General features: G+C 24.7%; 1 protein-coding gene across 3 annotated transcripts in view; it reads left to right on the forward strand.

The window, feature by feature from the left end:
* Positions 1 to 150: 150 nt before the first annotated feature.
* Positions 151 to 21,680, forward strand: part of LOC117175061 (S-methyl-5'-thioadenosine phosphorylase) — a 49,566-nt gene continuing 28,036 nt past the window's right edge. For 2 of the 3 annotated variants that reach the window (XM_033364603.1, XM_033364609.1), the window contains exons 1-5: positions 151 to 385; positions 4,806 to 4,966; positions 7,394 to 7,614; positions 15,574 to 15,776; positions 20,008 to 20,217. In XM_033364603.1, the coding sequence (XP_033220494.1) occupies positions 362 to 385; positions 4,806 to 4,966; positions 7,394 to 7,614; positions 15,574 to 15,776; positions 20,008 to 20,217 (819 nt within the window). In that variant the 5' untranslated portion in view covers positions 151 to 361. Of the gene's footprint in view, positions 386 to 4,805; positions 4,967 to 7,393; positions 7,615 to 15,573; positions 15,777 to 20,007; positions 20,218 to 20,570; positions 20,756 to 21,680 lie in introns of those variants that run through there. The other variant, XM_033364617.1, reaches the window with a different exon arrangement.

Raw genomic sequence — 21,680 nt, forward strand, 5'->3', positions numbered from 1 at the left:
GTGAACAATATAGAAAAGGAATTAACAACATTTTAAATTTACCGCGACATAGATAACGTTAAATTCTTCCTTATCGACTATCAAAACTAAATTATAAATTGTAAACATCCGAGTTGGACGTCACAGCGCCTTAGAGTTTTAGTTCATAAAACGGCGCATGTCTGCTGTTACTGAACTGACAAATCTTGAAATATTTCGGCTTGGCAACCACGTGGAAACTTCCATATTTTGTTGTGTGCAGTTGTGTTTTGCGTGCATATACTAAGTGCGAAGATAGTAAGCGTTAGTGCCTTCAATATCAGTGCTTCAATATATCGCTTGAACACATAATCACTGTGTAATAAATATATTGACTTTTATCATGGGCTCCAAACATAAAATCAAGGTACAGTGTCACGTTGTATTTAATCTTTAATCAGTTTATAGTTATACTATACTGATTTTCCCCTTGTAAAGTTAATTGTATAGTAGGAACATCTAAAATTACTAATCTCCCGGCTACCGGTTTTTACTGTTGGAAGCCTGATTCCTGATTTCAGATCCTCTTTGGTTTAATTGTATATACCTATATTCATGTGCTAAGTAGAAGTAAAACTGAATAAATCGGGTAGAAAGTTTAACCATATTATAATTATACTCTATTAAGACGTTGTTAAATGTCAAAATAAGTTTAATCAGTAAAAGTCACGCGTGATTAAGACCATATTGGCATAAATTTTAATATTATCATGAATTTATTTTAGCTGACGTGGAAAATTGGTTTAGGACGTGGTGTAATATGAGATTGAAAAATTCATTTTTTATCTGAAATATAATAATAACACCGTATCTAGTAAATATATATATATATATAAGTGAACTATTTATAACTAAAATTTTGTGAGTAAAAATTTCAAAAGAATGATTGTTTAAATTATTCTATTGTTTACATTATCGTATTAAATTAAAAAAATATATTTACAGTTTGGAACAACTTTAGGTTATGCCAGCATTTTTAACCGGATTAGGTTTAGAAAATTAACTCCAATTTTAGATAATTTTTCCCCCCATTTTTGTCTGAAATGGCTTTCGTTAATAAAATTTTATCAGCTTTCAAAGAATATTTACAATTTGATACAATTTAAGGTTATGCCAACATTTTTTACCGAAAATCGGGTATTTTAAACATAAGTTTTAAAAACGATATAGAATTTTAAACCGATTTATTTTATGTTTCTGTTTTTTGTGTAAAACTACAATTATTAGTAAAAAAAAATCATCAGAATTGTAAGATTTAAAATTTTTAAACAATTTTAGGTTGCGGCAGAATTTTTTTCGACCGCAAATCGGTTGTTTTGCACAAAAAACATCAGGTTTAGAAGAAAATTTATAATCTTAAACCATTTTTGGTTATCTTACGTTAGTGTTTTTCGTCTAAAATTTACATTGTTAATAAAAAGTCATTAGATTTCAAAGAATATTTACAATTTTAGATTATGTAAAGATTTTTAACCGGAAAACGGCTATTTTAAACCTAGCAAGAGGTTTTGAAACAAATCTACAATTTTAAACAATTTTTTGGCATGTTTTATTCGTGCTTTTCATCTAAAATTACTTTTGTTAATAAAAAATTATTAGATTTCAAAGATTATTCACAATATTTTTATAATAATGGGGGTTCTTGGCGTGTTTCACAGGAAATTCATTTTTTTTACAAATATCGTTTCACTTTAAACCGTTTGAGTTAGGATATTGAGATTAAGCAGGCTTTGGAGACCTTGCTTTTCTTTTATTTTTCGTAATAGATACTATGAAATTTCAAACTTTTGTATTAATATTAATTTGACATTTTAGTTGAAATTTCTTGTAAGGCGAAAAAAGTGTTTATTTTTCTATTTGTAATCATAAAATTAAAATGAATTTCAAAACAAAAATTTAGCTTTATTTTATTTCAAAAAATCAAGCGCCACAAGGAACTATCGTGAATTATATAACACTTGATTCTCATTTTTTTTCTATGTGAAAAAATAGGTAACAAAAATAAAGTGACTTCTGAAATTTAAGACAAAATCCTGTCCTGTTCTAGAATATAATATAAACTATATTCGGAATTATTAAATAAATCCATGCATATAATATAAACAATTTTTATTATAAACTTAGAAACAAATTTTTTCAAATATTGAAAAGTAAGGAACTATATTTTACCCATGTTATTAATAAAAAGTTAACTTATAAATGTTGAAATCACTTAATACCTAACTTTTGCTCTGGATTTGGATTAAAAATTCAAAAAAACTTTTCTGATATCGGAGTGCAGCTGAAACGGGAATCCGGGAATTTTATGAATCCGGAAAATAAAAGTGAATTTATTTCTTGAACAGGAATTTTACAAATTGTTGGGGAGAAAATTTGTTCAAATTTGATTTCAACAGTTTTTTAAATAATCAGTTGAATTTTTATCTTTTTAAAAATATGATATCATTCAATTTACAATGCGTAATTCAAAAATATTTCAATTACTGATTTTCCGTTATAGATTTTAATTCTTAAGCGTACATTTTTCTTTCAAAGAATTTTAAAATGCAGTTTATAGACTTTAAAAAATGAAAAAATTATTAGCGCTTGAAATCGATAATTTTGGATAAAAAAACCGTTTCAGTTGATGAAATGTGAATATAAATTATAATTCTTTTTGAAGTTGGACTATACATTAAGGATTAACAAGTTAATAACATTTTTAATTTTTAAATAACATCAAAATAATATATTCATAATTAAGGTAGTTGTCTTTGCCAATAGTCAGATATCTAAAAAAATAATTTTTGTATGATCTTAAAACTTCAAATATTATAATTAATATAATTTAAAATAAAAAATTTTTTGTTGAAGATTAAAATTTAGTAATTTACCAAAAAAAAAAAACCTATTTATTTTCACCATGTTTTTTGCGAATGAATTTTTTCTGCCCGTCACTTCTTACGAATTTTTAACAAATGATTGCTTTTAATATGTGACGGACTTTTTTACCGGAAAAACATTCTCTACAACTCTACTGTTTCCAAATTTGAAATTAAATTTTTCCGTGGCTGAAATCGTTAAAACAATTTTTCTTTAAGAATTCATTTTTTAAACAAAGAATTATATTTTCAGATTATTTAGTGATTTTTAAAATTGGAAACAGCAGTAAGAAGCGACGATCAGAAAAATTCAATTGCAAAAAAAAACATTTTTTAAATTAATATTCTCTTGTAGGAATTTAAAAAATTTGCATAAAAAATGTTTTTTATTTGAAATGACATCAGTTATAATATTTTGATTCTTAAAATCATAAAAAAACTAATGTCTCAGATATTTGACTTTTGGCACGACAACTACTTTGAAGGCTTTTATTGATTTTAAAATATGGTTATAGTCTAAAATTTGAACATTTGTAATTTAAAAAATAGCAATTTTAATTTTTCTATTTGAAAAAAAATTAATTTAAAAGTAAAATTGTTGAATTATGATACATAATAAAGATTGCACATCTATCATTCCTAGAAGAAATGCGAGTACAGTTGATTTCGAACAAAAAATTTAGAATTTTTCTAGGAATTATGAAAGGCTTCAAAAGAATAAAAAACATTTTCTCAAGATTCCTACCAGAATTGCAAATGACTTTTTATTTTGAAAAATTAATTTGAAGAGAATGTTTAAAAAGATTTCCAAAAATGATCAAAAATGGATCAGGAAGATTTTAAGGAAATATAATTTTTATTTTTCAGAACGTATAAAAAAAATTTTAGGAGGACTTCGAATAATTTTAAAAGACGTTTAGATGTTCTGAAAAAAATTCGAAAATAATTTTAAATTAAAATGAATTTTCAACAGCTTGTAGATGTTTCAAGGTTTTGAAATACAAATTTTTAATTTTTTAAAGATTTTTAAACTAATTAAAATGAAAATAATTTAACTTTTACTTTAGGGAGTGTTAAGTTTATAAAAAAATGTAATCGTTCAATTTTTCATATTTCTCAAAATGATTTAATTATTTTCGGCTCAGTTTTTGTTACTTAAAATGGAACATGTTCGAATTTCGAAAAACAATTTCGAATTTCTTAAATTTAATTGACCGTGAAAAATGTTTGTGAGCCGAGAAATGACCGGCAATTTTTGTATGTGATTGAAACGGCCATCCGGAATTGTTTCAAATGTAACGAGCAGTGTAAAAAATAAAATAAAATTTCGTTACTTAGAATTTTTTAATTATGCGTGAATTACACATTTCTGCAATTGTTTCGTGTATTAAACTTTTTACATAAAAATGTGTAATTAGTAACAGAAAATCAATTATTATACCCCATGATTTCGGCATAAATTCATGCCTCAAAAAGCTCAATCGGCTTATTAGAAACAGCTTAATAAAAATTGAAAAAAGAGAGATAAAAAGTGAAGATTCCACCAAGCCAGCCTTACTCTCTTTTCCTTATTCATTCTTCGTTTTCTATTCAGGGAAAAGATTTTATTCTTTTATTCGGGGAAAATATATTTCAAGAGTAAGCAATCTTCTAAAGTGTCTTAGTTTTTCTTCATAAATTTTTAGATACAAAAAGTACTATTTTTAAAGCTTGGCTATCATAAATATTTTAAATTTTTATTCTTGAAATATTTTAATATCTTTTCAAAATTTTAAATCTAAAAATAGAGCAGAGCATATTAATTTATTTCGATTTTTTTACTTATTTAAGAAGACGAATCCCAAATGTTTATTATCATTTTGTGTCAAAGAATTTGAAGGATAAATTTTTTTGTCACTCAAAATAGGAAAAAATGTAAATTTTTAGGTGGGTATCATTGGTGGATCTGGACTTAGCGATCCTGGAAATCAAATCTTAAAATCTACCTCTACCATCAAACGTGAATCTGCTGAAAATGATTTTGGATTGCCTTCTAGTAATCTGTTTGAGGGTAGTATTGCTGGAGTCGATGTAGTATTAATTTCAAGGTAAATACTATCTGTTATTCGGTGGTACCAATACAAATATATATATATATATACACACCTAGTTGAGGTTGTAAGTCTGGTCAAGTACAATACAAAACCGCGTTTAAAAAATTGATTATACCCTCAAATTTTTAATTTGTTGATGAAAAATATGTTCTTGGGTTTTGTTTAGAAAGAAAAAAAAATTTCAAAACCGCGCAGAATGTTTAAAAAAAATTCTAATTAAGATTAACCCAAGAGAGTATGAAAATCTGAAAAATGAAAATTGCAAAAATCTGTTTATAATATTTGTAGGAAAGATAAAAAAACGTTAAATATAGAAATAATTACTATTTCTAGTATTTATTTTATTTTGACTTCAGAGTTTCAAAATATCCTCTTTTTTTATAGCATGATAAATGACTATGGAGTGTTCCTGGATATCTCATAAAAAAATATTACTCAAAATAGAATCTAAAATTAATCATTTTAGCCCTTATAACGAATAGTTTGCATAATTATTTTGGGGCCGTTGAAAAAATACGGCACGCCGAAGTTATAAGGCTTTCTGACCGAAACTTCCATTAAAATCAAAGCCGCAGACTACTAATTAATTTTAAAACATACATTTTGTCTTTCGAACAAATTTGGCGTAATTTTGTTGGAAACTACTGAAAAGGTTCATTTAAAAAAATTTAGATGGCCGCAATTTTGATTTTTTTTTCTAATTTTTTTTACGTTAAATATTACTAATTTATTTTGTATTAAAAACTTCGTTTTTAAACAAGCTTGGCGTTATTTATTTGGAAAATGTGAATTTTTAAAAATATGGCTGCCATTTTTAATTTGCTCAAAATTATCATTTTAGCACATGATAATTTTTTTCAGTGTGCCAAAGCCATGAATACCTAGATATGCTTTATATTTCGATTATATTTGACAAATTTGTAATATTTTCAAATTTTTACTTTTTTTTCTTCATGAAAATGACATAGAAAATTTCATAAATCGTTGGGATACCTCTAAATTCTAAATATTATCCGATTAAACTTAAACTTGGAACGGTCTGATTTCAACAATTGTTTAAATAATTGGTTAAATTTGTATCTTTTTCAATTATGATATTCAATTTACATTGCGCCATTCACAGATCTTTCACTTACAAATTCTCCATTTTGAATCTTAATTTTTAGACGTTCCTTTTTTCATTTAATTAATTTTAAAATGTAGTTTTCAAGACAAACTCCGAATCGAACTTTATAAACTATTTTCAATTATAAAATAACTTTAAAACAATATATTTATAATTAAAGACATGATAAAAATATCACATTTTTTTAATTAAATTAATTATTAATAAATTAAAAATATAGTTTTAGTATAAAATTTGACATTTCATTTAAGAAAAGAAAGAATGCTTAATATTTAGAAAAATTTTCCTGTTCATGTAAAATTAGTAATTACAAATCAAATGTTCAAAACTAAAGTTTGAACGTTTCAATTTTAATTGTTAGAAAAATTTAATTTACAAGTTAAATTGTTGAATTTTCATCGATAGTTTATTACTATTGTTATTATTATTATTATTCCTAGAAAAAATTCGATTAAGTTTAAGAGATATTTAGAAGGCCTAAAAATATTTAAAATTAATTAAAAAATTTTAAAAGATTCAAAATAATTTTAAATTAAATTTTAGAAAAAATTAAGTTAATAAATTAAATTATATATTCAATTTTTACATATATGCACAAAATCCGGATATTAGTAACGAAATTTCGGGGGAAATAGCTTATCGTTTAATTTTAAACAAAATACAGATTTTTGCAAATTTCGAACAAAAAATTTAGAAGCTTTTTAGCAATTGCGAAAGGCTTCAAAAGAATAAAAAACAAATTTCAAAAATAATTTAAAATTTGAAGAAAAAAAAATTTATTTGAACAAATAATGTTGAACCAGTTGTAGATGTTTCAAGATTTTGAAATCAAACGTTGAAGCTCTTTAAGGATTTCTAAACTATTAAACATTAAAATAATGTAACTTCTAATTTAAGAAGTGTTGAGCTTATAACAAAAATTTAATCGTATAATTTTTCATATTTCTAGTTTAGAATTGCTTAAAATAAAATGTTTTGCAGTTTAGTTTTTATTACATCAGATGGATAAATTTTTAGTTTTAGAATTCGAATTTTTCAATTTTGTTGGCACATTTATGAAAATGTTTCATGTCGTAAATTATTAAAATTCCAATATTTCTAATTTTAGAATTTAAAGTTTGTCATTTTGTAACTTGAAAATTAAATATTTTGTGTTTGAAATTAATTGCTCAACACTTGGGTCTTACATTCAAACACCCCGCCGAAGGTTAAAAAAAACTAGCTTGACGTTGCAAAATTAGTATTAGTTGACAAAATTAGTGGGCTTTACAAATTTAGTATAATGTTAATTATAGACATGGTGTTGGACACACAATAAATCCATCCGCTGTCAACTATCGAGCAAATATAGAAGCTCTGCGTGCTGCCGGTTGCACGCACGTCTTGGCATCTACAGCTTGTGGATCCTTAACAGAGTCTATCGATAGAGGACATCTGATAATTCCGGACAGTTTCATAGATAGAACTATTCACAGAAAAGGAACTCTATACGATGGCACATCACCCAAATATCCAGGTAACACAAACATATGATATCTGTAATCACAGATTACCGACATCTAGAAGATTAAATGGTTTATGTCCATGCTAAATCTAGAAACTTCCTTCTAGATATTGGCATTGTGGACTTTAAGAATTTATTTTTTAATAGATGAAATTTACATTATTTGAAACCAAATACTACTATCGGAAATGTTATTTCTCGGAATTGTTTTCTAGAAATTTTTTCATTTAGAATGGACACGAACCCTCGAATTCAATAGAAGCTGGAAAATATTAATTTTTAGGTCATTAATAGTAATTTTAAATAATAATAAAAAATACTTATATAAATATAAATATATATTTATATATAATATAAATATAAATAAATAAAAAATGGTCATTTTTAGGCCTATACCTGTTTTTTTAATTATCTTGAAGATTTTAGGATATTTGTAAAACTTTAAAGACATTTTCAGTAGTTTTTAATTTGAAGTATTTTAGGAAATTTTAAAAGATTCCAAGGAATTTTAAAAATTAATTTCATTAATTTGAAGTGATTTTAAAGTTTTTGAAATATTTTAGGATAAAGCATTTTCTAGAAATTCTGAAGATATGGAACGATTTTACGGGACGTATGATATTTTAAAATGTTTTTAATGATTTCACGTTATTTGATAAGTGTTCCGAAGATTTCAATGATTTTAAGGGATTTTAAAACTCTCAATGTATTTTCATACATTTCCCATGATTACAGCAAATTTTATCACAGAATTTCACGCGATTTTATAATATATCAGTGGATTATAAAGAATTTATTCATGAGAAGTAAGGCATTTTGTAGGGCTTTAAATATTTGAAAATATTTGAAATTTACCCTGAATTCTGATTAATTTATCCTAAATTCTTTGTAATTTTATGAATTCACTTGAATTTTTAAAAGTTATAATTTAATTAATCGTTATTATTAATTGATAAAATAATCAAAGGAATTAAAAGATTTTAAAGTTTTTTTTTTCAATTCCTTGTCATTTACAAGAGCTTTAAAATTTTTGAAAGGAGTTTTTAAAAAAAAATTAGTTTATTTTTAGTTTATTTACTTTTTATTGATTTCATTAATTTGATGTAATTGAAAAGAATTTTAAATACTTGAGGGTATTGTAAAGGATTTTCAGGCGTTTTCAAAGGCTTTCAAAAGATATTAAAGGATTCGAAATATTTTAGAAAATTTTTTAAAGATTCTCAGAAATTTTTTATTCATTTCATTAATTTGAAGGCTTACAAAGATTGAAATATTTTAGGGCATTTAAAAAGATTCCAATACATTTAAAATAGATTTTTAAAAATGTAAGATCTCTTCAAAGATTCTAATAATTTTAATGAATTTTAATATTTTAATGGATTTCAAAGAGATTTTCAAATATCTTTTTCAATTTATTTGTAATTCGACCTTAGTTCTTATTATTTTATCCTCAATCCTTGTAAATTCTTTTGAATTATTCTATCTCTACACAATTGATTAGTTTTTGCATGGTTTTGTATTGTTTTAAATTCACTTGATTGCTTTTAAAATTCAGCCTAATTTTATAAATTAATTTTATCCCATTCTTCTCATTTCCCTAATTTTTCTTTAATTTGCTCAAATTTGATTGTAATTAATATAATTTTTCCATTTAAAAATTTTTCCAATTTTTTTGCATTTTCTTGAATTTGACTTTAATTGTTTTGCAGTCATTAGTCACTTCTTGTGTTAGAAATTAGTAGGGTTTCAAAGATTAATTTTTTTTTTTGTAATTTACCCTGAATTCTTTTCATTTTTTTGGAATTCTTTTGATTTTTTGAATTTAATCCTTCTAAATTCACTCAATTCTAATTAATTCAGATTTTTTTGAATTTTTAAAGGTTTTTATTTATTCGATCCTGAACTCTATTAACCTCACCTTGAATTCTTACGCATTTCATAAAATTATTTGAATTCCCTTAAATTTGTCTAAGCTTATTTCAAAGTTATATGAATTCAATGAAGTGAGTTCATTTGAATTCTCTTGTATGTAACTTGAATTGTTCTGAATTTATCCTGAATTTGTTACCCTATGAACCCTATTTTTACCCCATATGGATTGTGAAGCTTGTATTTGGTCAAATTTTGTTTTCAAAATTCTTATCAGGACGGCGACTGTACCGGAAAATGACCGGGGATTTATTTTAAAAGCCGAGAATGTACTCCTTATTGCAGAAAAATGCAAGTTCTCAGTATTTTAATAATTTTGGTCAATTTAGAAAAGTGATTTCTACTTTGTCTATAGTCGCAGATTTTTCAGATTATCTCAGTTTACTCTAATTAAATCATAATTTATTATTGCATTTTTATTATTTTTCATTGCAAGAAAAAACTTTTTCAAATTAAAAAAAATGAATTTAAATGATACATAGTAAACAAATTCAATTAATTTAATTGAATTCATTTAAAAATTGGGTTTTTAAAATAACTGTTTTAATGAAATTTAGCTTAAGATTTAAGAGGAAAAGGGAATTATCATTATACTTGTTTTTAAATTAAACATGAACTAAAGGGTCCTTTCGTAAAAAAGAAATTGCAACATAGAAATCAAGAGTTCAAAATACTTTACAAATTGCTATTATTGACCATAATTATTTTAATCGAATCTATATCAATAAATTAATCAATGTTCATTTTCATTTAAAATGATTAAGTTGTGTCTTTCAAAGAATAATTTAATGAAGATATAAATTATTTTATATTTTTCGATGACTGTAATGTAATAGAATATAGCTTATTGATGGTGAAATTTTGTAAACTTTTATACTTTTACAATAATTGTTATTAATTTTATAATTCTATATTCATAATTTGAACAATATTTTTACTTTTACTATCACACGGACAATAAGATTTTGGGGAAATTCAAAATTATTAAGATTTTATTTAAAAAAGTTAATTTTTGAATATTTTAAAATATGTCTATAAAGAATCTGCAATATTTTAAAACAATTTTCTCGAATTAATTTTTTTTATTTGTAGAAGTTTCAGCCTTTTAAGAGTTTTCAAGGGTTTTAGGAGAACAATAAAATTGTTTCAAGGTTCATGTTTAATTTAAAATGATTTATTTATTTTGAAAAAGGGATTCTAAAAGAAAATTGATTCAGAATTACAAAATTACAAAAAAATTCTAGTATGCTTCATTCATTTTTTGAACCATTTAAACAATTCCAAGTTAATTTTAAACTTGTGGAAAATTCCATTTTTTTTAATGTAGATCGTTGAAGATTTTGAAACAGGAAGCTGAATTAAAATTACGACGGGTTTCAAGAAAATAAAAAAATTTTCTTTAGATTCCCAGAAAAATTTTTAATTATTTTTTTTTTTGTGAAAAATTAACTTTCGGCTAATATTCTAAAAGATTCAAAGTATTTCCAAAACAATTTCGAAAAATAATCTGGAAGTCTTGAAGGCAAATTTTTTTGTCTTTACAAAGTTTTAAGAAAAATTCCAAAAATTTTTAAGACATTTAGAAACTTCAGCTATCTTAAAAAGATTTTTAAAAAATGGTTAATTTGAAAATTATAAACATTTTCAGAAAAAAGAATATATAATATAAAATATGATAAAATTCAAACTATTTTCTTTTCGGATATTTATAAATGACTCAAATATTTACTTCTAAGAGCAGTGAAATTTACGATTTTAGAAAATTATTTTTGATTCACAAGTTTCGAAAAAAGCTTACAGATTATTATATTTTACTCAGAACTGTCAGAAAGTTATTTTTATTTAACAAACGTTTTTTTTTAACACTCTCGCCTTATATTATTTGAACTATAGGCCAACTGCATAGCTGGCGCCGCCTAACGGCGACCGTCAACTCTCATGACTTCTCATGCAGATTCATGATTTAAATTGCAAGTACATTTCTGGTTAAAAATGTAACTAATTTGTTGAAAATAATTTTTTTTTCATAAAAATTCAACTATTCCAGTAGAAAATTGGACTATTTTTGCTACAAATAAATTTTTTAAAGAATTAGATTTTTATCAGAAAAATTAACTTCTTCTTTTGTTGAAAATTTATCCCTTTTTGGATGAAAATTGTTTTAGTCGAAAATCCAATTATTCTAGTAGAAGATTCATGATTTTAGTTTAGAATTCATATTTTTGGTTTAAAATTCAACTATTAAAATTAAGGATTTACAATTTTAGTTAAAAACTTATCACTTTGTTTGAAAGTGTAACTATTTTTTTTTAGTTAGTTCTTTTTGTGGACAGTAATTTTTTTAAATGAAAATATTACTTATTCGAATTGAATAGTTTTAGTTAAAACTTTATCTGATTACACATTAATTTTTTTACCTTAGTATTTAATTATTTAAGTTTTGATTGATAATTCATCTATTTCAGTAAGTATTGATTTTTTTCAACTAAAAGTTAAATTTCCATTTTTTGTTAAAAATTTATTTTTTTAGTGCCAATTGGGTTCAAAATAGGAAAATTAATCAATTTTCCGCGGTGGAAACATTTTTACAAAAAAGCATTAACAATTAAAACAATTTCCACAGGAATATACAAATAAATGCAATAAATTACAAACAAAATTGCAAATTCGGCATGTTGATTTTCTTTTTTTTTCTCCTCAAATAAATATCGAATTTTCGAAAATTGTAATGCACACATTAAGGTAAACTGACCATTACTCATGCTCATTACTCATTATCATTATTCATGCGCAATAAAATTAAACGTAGCATTATTTGTCTAATTTTTAAATATCCGAAAAGAAAATAGTCTGAACTTTATCATATTTTTTATTGCATTATATAATATATTTATTTTATTTATCAATTTAAATTAATTTCGGATCCTTGTCAAAAATGATTTATGAAATGGAGGAAAATATGCTAATGTTAGTTATAACTAATTTTGGAAAAGAGCTCGAGGTGAACATTTGAAAAAAATATTTCCAGTTTTCTTTATTTGACTATAACAATTTAGAGTTTAATGTTTTCCTTTTTCTCTGCAGGTAAAGGTTGCAATTCTTATTTAATTATGTATAATGCTGTATCGCTTATTTTATTCCTTAAAAGATTTTATGCAAATCTCATTCGTAGTTTTTTAAAAATTAGTTACAAAAACCTATTGTTGACAAAAATAATGATTTTATAATCCCTGAATATAGTTTTTTTTTATCTAAAAACGTAAATAGTAAAATATTTATTTTAAAAGTTCACCTCGAGTTCTTTTCCAAAACCAGTTATAAAGAACAGTAAACATTTTCTTCTATATTATAAATCATTTTTAACAACATTTATTTTTTAGCTTAAAATAACTTTAGTTTATGTTCAATTTAAAAACTATTTATAATGAAAGTTCCCTTTCCCTCTTAAATCTTAGGTTAAATTTTATGAAAGTAGTTGTAATGAAAAGAAAATTTTTGAAATAAATTTATTGACATTAATTAAATTTGGTTAACTATGTGTAATTTTAGTTCATGTTTTTAAACTTCTTCTTTTAAACTTCTGTACTGAAATCTTCTAGAAAATAACTTTAAATTTTCCCAATAATCTAGAGAATATTGTTTGATTTTCTAAAAACCTTTCCGAATTCATAAAATGCTTCTTTTTTACAAAATTATAAAAAATCTACATTTTTCTTCAAATTTTTATGATTATCAAATTAAACATTTTATAAAAATCTTTTTAATATATCTCAATGTTCTAAATGTCTTTTAAAATTTTTTGAATTTTTCTTAAAATTTTTTAGACATAAAAATTTGCCCTCCAGTCTCCCAGATTATTTTTGGAATTTTTTTTTTTAATACCTTAATATTTTTTTGAACATTATCCTAAAGTTAATTTTCACAATAAAAAATCCTTTAACATTTTTCTGGGAATTTAAAGAAAAAAACTTTATTCTCTTGAAAACTTTCTTAATTTTAATCCAGATTCCTGTTTCAAAATCTTCAACAATCTACATTGAAAAAATGGAATTTTTCACAAGTTTAAAAATAACTTGGAATTGTACATTTTCAACTCAGAGTTACAGGGGCTGATTGAAACCTCTAATTCCAACCGCAAATTTTTCCGACTGCTTGGGTAAATAATTTAATAATAACTCATAAATTAAATATTTTAAATAAAATTAGTAAATATGCATTAAAATATAATGTTATAGACTAATATTATCGATTGACTTGCAAATTAAACTGTTTTTTAGTAAATTTTGAATTAGAATTCATCTTAATTCAAGTTAATACACAAATTGAAAAATGTATTGAGACAATTTAAATGATTTTTTCATTACAAATTTTATTATTTGATTGAAAATTGTATTGACTGAAAAATCTGTTTTGATTAATATTTCAACTATTTTTTTTAAAGTTCGTCTTTTTGATTCGAAAATTTGTTATTTTAATTATGAATTACATTTTTCTTTGAGAAAAATGCAACCGTTTTGTTAAAAATAATATTATTTTGATAGAAATTTCATAAATTCGGTTAAACTATTTTCCCTTTTTTTAATCAAAAGTCTTATTTATTAAAAAAATAATGTCATGTTTAATTTAGAATTAAAACATTTTTCGTTTGAAATATCAACTATTATATTTTTTGATCAGAATGAATCTTTTTTCGTAGAAAAATAGTCTCTTTTATTTAAGAATTCAATAATTTGTTAGAAAATTGAAGTATTAGGTTAACCAAAAAAGTTAAATTTCGATAATATCGTTGCATTTTTGCTTAAGAAAGTTGAAATTTATAACTAAAAAGATACGTTTTCAAACCAAAAAGACGAATTTTCAAGAAAATAGTTCAAATGCTAAGAACAAAAAAATTTTCAGGGAAAAATTAAAAAAACATTTTAACCAAACTGTTGAATTTTCAATTAAAAAAGATGAGTTTCCTTCTAAACAGTTATATTTTTAATTCGACAATATGAATTTTTAACAGAAAAGTTAATTTACTTAATTTATCCTAAAAAGTAAATCGATAAATTAACCCTCAAACGGTACACTCCGACCCAGCACACGTGAACAGCACACTGGTGCGAATAGGTTTGTTTGAAATGTTAATATTAATTATTTAATATTTTGAACATATAATAAGCAACTAACATTTATCACACATATAATTTGTGAGATACTATATAACATTACTTCCCTAAAAAGTTGTAAAACTTTGAGGTTAGAATTGGAGGTTTCGATAAACAACTTTGAACAACTTTTCTAGAATAAATAATTAAATGGCAGGGTTGTGTGTTATTAACAATATTTTTAATATATTACTAAAATAATAATGCGACATTTACTTAAGAACATTGCGAAAGTGATCGTCTCGGTAATGAAAACGCAATTGCGCAACTCACGTTGAAATTTCCGAAACTGAGACAGTCAGTGACATCTCGTCCCGGTTTAGACAACTTCATCCAAAATTTGTCCAAATGCTGGACACTTAAAAATTCATAACTTATTGAATCAAATCGCTAATAAAGTTATGAATTTTATTCTTAAACGTATTAAAAATGTGCAAAAACATTACTCTTTCTTTTAGTCTAAGAAATTTCAATAATACAATGCGGTAAAAGTTATGCGGAAAGTTTTGAAATACAAAAAAGTGGTGACTTTTGTAGCAGATTGGAATATTTTTTATTATTTTTTACTAAATGTATAACTTGTCAGGGCAAAAATAAATAGTTGCAACAAATTTAAAAGAACTTCAAAAATAATAGAACATTTTTACTTTTATAATTTAAGTTGTAATATAAAAGATACTCAATGATATTGATTATTGTCCCAGTATTGGACAAACTTGGAACAGATAACTTTTTTCTGGCGATTGAAACAAAATCCATTGGTCGGAGAAAAATAATTTTCAAAAATAAGCGACGCCCTACGATCTAAAAATGGTTGCAATCCGCCTATTTTATAAAATGCGTGTGTAATAATAGACTGAAAGTATAGGAGTAAAATATTAAAATTCTACAGGTGTGTGTCACATTCCGATGGAACCAGCATTTGATCCACACACTTCGGGAATCCTGGAACGTGCCGCCAAAGAGTTAGGATTTTCAGTCAGGAAAGGCGGCACCCTTGTCACAATAGAAGGTCCAAGATATTCATCCAAGGCCGAGAGTAACGCATTTCGACAATGGGGTGGACACTTGGTTAATATGACATCATGTCCAGAAGTAAGTCCTGGGTGTCTACCCTATCTAGAAAACCTGAAATTGTCAGGGAGTTTTTTTTTAATTGCAATATTGACCCTTAATTGTCCCTCGGGGTCCATGGGACCCCAAGATTTTTTCAATCGCGAATATTTCTATAATGCCTGCCTTATTTTTTGCATTTTTTTTCACTGTATTAAAATCTGAATTTTTTTGTATGAGAAATAGCATATTGTTTACAAGGCTTTCAGGAATATCCACATTAAGTTTCAGGTGAGTCTATTCAAAACTCGAGAAATTATCTACAGTTTTCTAGGCTGGGGTGAATTGGACCCCGTTTGGCAATTACCGATATTTGCTGGACGTGTGACAATTGAGGGTTAAATTGAATAACACGTTCTTTGGTTTGAATATAATTTTTTTATTAATTTTTTTATTAAAAATTTTAATCTTCTTTGATTGAAATATCAACTAATCCATTTTTTGTTCCGAATTCATCTCTCTTGATTGAAGATTTAATTACTTGGTTTACAGTTACCATTTTGTTAAAAATTAACTTGTTATTAAAGATTAACCGTTTTAATTCAGGGTGGCCGCTGGACCGGGTAACCGGGAAATAACAGGGAATTTATTTTTGTATCCAAAATTTACAAAATTTGTATAATAAAAATGTTCTTCAACTTTGATTTCCACCTTTTTAAACTAATTTATTAAGTCGTTATTTTTATCAATTATGATATCTTTTAGTTTAGAATGCTTAATTCAAAATACTTTCACTTTAAAAATTTTATATTTTTACTTCTGAAGCATATATTTTAATGTAAAAAATTTTAATTTAATGATTTTTAAAATGCAATTTTCAAGGCTTAAACAACAAAAAATTAGAAGCGTTTAAAATCGAAGAGTTTTGATAAAACAATGTTTAGTTGTTCAACTGTGAATATAAATTAATTCATGATTTTTAAAATTCAATTACACTTCAAGAATGAAAAAGTGAATACTAATTGATTTTACAAGAAAATTACGCAATGAGTTAACAAATTTTAGAATTTCCAGATTTGAACATTAACGATTAAACTGTTGCAATTTGAAAGTCTTATTAGTTAAATAAATATAAACGCCCTATTGAAACTTTGTAAACTATTTTCCATTTTGAAATAACTTCAAACTAATATATTTTTAATAAAAGGCTTTTATTAAATTTCAAATCTTATTTCAGGCTAAAATATTCAATTTTTAAACCATTACATTTTTAATTCTCCAATTAAGAAAAGGAATAATTACTTAATATTCAGAAATATCTTACTTTTCTATTTGAAATCAGTAATTATAAATTAAATATTCAAAATCAAGCAAGAAAACTAAACTACGAACGTTGCATTTTTAATTTTTCTATTTAAAACAATTTAATTTGTGAGTAAGATTGTTTAATTCTTATAGAAATATTTAAAAGTTTGGAAGATATTTAAAATTAATTAAATATTTCAAATAATTTCAAATAATTTAAATCAAATTTATACGTATACCGACAAAAACCAGCTATTTGTTCTAAATTTTCGGTCTTTAGAAGCTTTTTAAGAAGTTTGAAAGGCTTCAGAGGAATAAATAGAATTTCCTAGAAAAATTGAAAATGATTTTTTACTTCGAAAAATATAATGTTAAGAGAAAGTTTAAAAAGATTTATAAACAGTTACATTATCAAAAATTAATGTTGAAGATTTTAAGGCAATTTTTTAATTTAGCAGGATTAAAACATGCTTAGGAAAAATTCGAATCATTTAAAAAAAGATTAAAAATTTTTTAAATTGTCAAACAACATGTAAATATTTCAAAATTTTGAAATAAAATTTTTGTAGGATTTTAAGGATTTTAAAAATATTTAAAATAAATATAATTTTAAATTTAAGAAGCCTTCAGTGTATAAAAAATGTAATTTTTCAATTTTTTATGTTCATAGCTGAAAATTGCTTAAAGTGATATATTAAAAAAAATGTAATGCATTGATTAATTCTTCAATTTAGAGAATTGAAAATGATAACTTTGATTTATATTTTTCGATCCGAATCTGAATCTTTGAACTCTATAAATTATAAATATTTAAATTTTGTAATTTGCGAGTTTAATTGCATTTGAATACACAATTTTAGAATTTAAAAACTTTTAAAGTTCAGTTTTAAAATTCAAGAATTTCACTTTGAGTGTTTTGAAAATAATATATTTTTTTTAATTAATGTTTCTGCTGAAAATATAAGTATTTAATATTTGGTTGTAAAATTATCTTTAGTTGAAAATTTTGACTTTTGTGGTAGAAATCAATCTTCTGGGCTGAATATTAATCTTTTTGTTGGAAATTTAATGATTCTAGTTAAAGATTAATCATTTTAGTTGAAAATTGATTTTTTTAATTTTAAATTCAACTATTTAATTTGGAGATTCAGCATTATAGTTGAAAAGCCTTCGCTTGAAAAAATGAATTTTTTAACTAAAAATTTAACTATTTATTGTTTGGAAATTTATCTTTTTAATTTAATTTTCATCTGTTTTCTATCAAATTCGTCTTTTTTGGTTAAAATTATTGTTTTATTCCATTTTTGATAGAAACTTAAGCTTTTTTAGTTTGAAACTAAACTATTTAGTTCAAAATTCATGTAGTTTTTTCAAAAATTATGTATTTTATGACAAATTAATTCTTTTTGGTTAAATTCCATTATTTTTAACTAAAAATTGTAATCTTCTTTGATTGAAATATCAACTAATACATTTTTTGTTAAAATTTCATCTCTTTTGAAGGACGATTTAATTACTTTGTTGACCATTACTTTTTTGATAAACAATGATTTGTTGTTTTTAAAGATTCATTTAATATTTATTTGAAAAATTATATTTAGTTGAAAATTCTGACTTCGTGGTAGAAATCAATCTTCTGGGCTGAAAATTAACCTTTTTGTTGGAAACATAATGATTCTAGTTAAAGATTAATCATTTTATTTGAAAATTTGTCGCTTGAAAAAATGAATTTTTAACTGAAAATTTAAATAATCATTGTTTGGAAATTTATTCTTTTAATTGAATTTTAATCTATTTTCTATCAAATTCGTCTTCTTCAGTAAAAATCATTCTTATATTCCATTTTTGATTAAAACTTGATCTTTTTTAATTTCAGACTCAACTATTTGTTTGAAACTTTCTCATTTTGTATTTAGCAAGACAAATATTTCGTTTAACATCCATTTATTTAAAAAAAAATCATATTTGCGGTAGAAAATGCACCCTCTTGGTTAAAAATTAAACTACTTGGTTTAAAATTGAAATCTTTTCTCAAAAACTAATTTATTCCAGATAAAGATTTATCATTTTAGTTGGAAATTCCTTAATTCGGTTGAAAATTGAACTATTTGGTTAAAAATTGATCTTCTGTTAAAAATTTAACTTTTCTATTAAAAATTAATCTTTCGGTTTGAAAATTAATCGTCTTGTTTGCAAATCCATGTTTTTGCCTAAAAATTTGAGTATTGCAATTAAATATTGATCACTTCACTAATTAATTAATCTATTTAGTTTCAAATAAAACAACTTTGTTAAAAGTTAAATTGGTCCAAAAAGTAAACCCATTTTTTTCAGTGGAAAAATAATTTTCTTTACTAAAAATTTTACTATTCCATTTTTGGTTGAAAAATGAATTAAATTAGTTCAAAATTCAGCTATTTTAAAAAAAATTAATCTGTTTTCGGTTAAAAATTCAACTCGTTAATTTAGAATTAATATATTTTTTGGAAAAATCGTCTTTTTAGTATAAAATTAATCCTTTTGGCTGAAAATTCAACTATTTGGTTAAAAATTCATCTAACTTTTTGAAAATCTAAATTTCTATTTAAAAACTTAAGAATTTAAAGCAGTTAAAATTACTTTTTAATTTAGCACTCGCATTATTTTACCTAAATATGCACTAAATTTTAAGTATAACTAGATAAAATAAAAATGTGTTAAAATTTTTATTCAAATTCGTGAACTTCAGAGACAAGTTGAGGAATTTATGAATTATGTTTTTAGCATTATTTAATTAATTATTTAATCTATCGTGCTAAAATATTTGAGAATATCGTGTACAATAATATTAATTAAATGCCTAGAAACTAAAAAGTGCATTATTTGCAATTAACTCGCGAAAAATTAATCCTGGAAAAAAATTGAGCTGTTAATATTAAATTTAAAATCACATTTATTTTAAAAATGATTTATTTTTTCAATTTATTAGGTGACTTTAGCCAAAGAAGCAGGTCTTCTCTACGGCGCTGTAGCAATGGCTACAGATTACGATTGTTGGAAAGAGTCTGAAGGCGTAGTATGCACTTCAGATGTATTGGCAGTTTTCAAAAAAAATGTCAGCAGAGTTACTGATTTGCTGGTGAAAGCAGTGGAGCTTATCGGTCAGGAAAATTGGGATCAGAAAATCGATGATCTTAAGGTAAATATAATATGCCAAGCATATCATTTTAATGCAAGGCGCATGAATATATAATAAAATCTATTTTCCGTAATTTTTATTTTACCTAAAATCATTTGACCGAATAGAAATTGGCTATAATTTTTATTTATTCTATTTGCCCATTTATCTTCATTTAATTCTTAAGAATTAAAATTTTTTATGATATTTATATTTCTGAATTACCATATGACAAAGTTTTTATTTTACTGAATTATAATGTGACAGAATTATAAGAATTATTTCGAATTATAATTTGGTAAAATAAAAATGATATCAAATGGTAATTTGAAAAAATAAAACTTGTGTACTACATTGCTATATAATTGCTACAGGAACTTATTGAAAATAATAAACTCTCGTCGAACGCGTGAGGAAAACAGAAATGGCAACTTTGAGAAGAGAAAATGCAGAAGACTAATTTTTTTTTTATTTTTTACACTTTTGCCAAATGATCAAAATTTATAGCCCCTTTTTATACCTACTATAATTAAATAAACTGAACTTTTTGCATAATATATTTAATTACTTGTAAAATTTGACCTTTCCTAAAAATATTTTTTATTTTTATATCTTTCAGCTCTTAGTCAATACTTAACATAGATTTGAAATTTCATTTTGTGAATAAAACGAGATGAGGTCGAGAAAGAAGATTTAGAGCCACTTCAGATTTCAATTTTGTTTAATTGCTTCAAATATTTCTTCTTTTTTTGGGAAATTACGGTAAAATAGTGTGCGGAAAATTTATAAATATAAAATCTAAATTTAGGGTGGCCGCTAGACCGGGAAACCGGAAAACGACAGTGAATGAATTTTTTTGATAGAGAATTTGACAAATGGGTACAGCACATAGAGTTGCAAATGGAAGAGACCCTCTTCTTAAAATGGTCAGGAATCACGAAGAAGTGGGCACAGGAGCATTTCTGTACAAAGCAGCGGAGGAGGCTGCTGAAACACTCGGACTTGACTTCAGTATTAGGGGTGAGCAAAATGCATCAAATCTTATCTATCTCGAGTACTCACTCCTGAAAGCCCGGATTAAGAAAGCACAAGAGAAAAACTTTCGTGAACAGCTCCACGATAAGAAGATGCGCGGTATCTTCCACAGAAATGTTAAGGATCAGTCAATGTCTTGTGAGCTAACGTTTGCTTTCCTTAAATCGCCCGGATTGAAGTCTGGTACAGAGGGTTTCATTTTTGCATGCCAAGACGATGTCATTTCCACCTTAACATACCGTCGCCACATTTTAAGCCAAGACATTCCTGATGATAGCTGCAGGGCGTGCCATGCACACCCTGAGCATTTAGCTCTCATACTATCTAGTTGTCCAACTCACGCGGGTACGACCTACATTCAAAGGCACAATGCGGCACTAAGAGTGCTTTATTACCATCTCTGTCACTCTTACGGCATTCACCTTAATATCGCTCCTCTAAATGCTCCT

Source organism: Belonocnema kinseyi, chromosome 1 (genome assembly GCF_010883055.1).
Source record: "Belonocnema kinseyi isolate 2016_QV_RU_SX_M_011 chromosome 1, B_treatae_v1, whole genome shotgun sequence".
Classification (NCBI taxonomy): Eukaryota; Metazoa; Arthropoda; class Insecta; order Hymenoptera; family Cynipidae; genus Belonocnema; species Belonocnema kinseyi.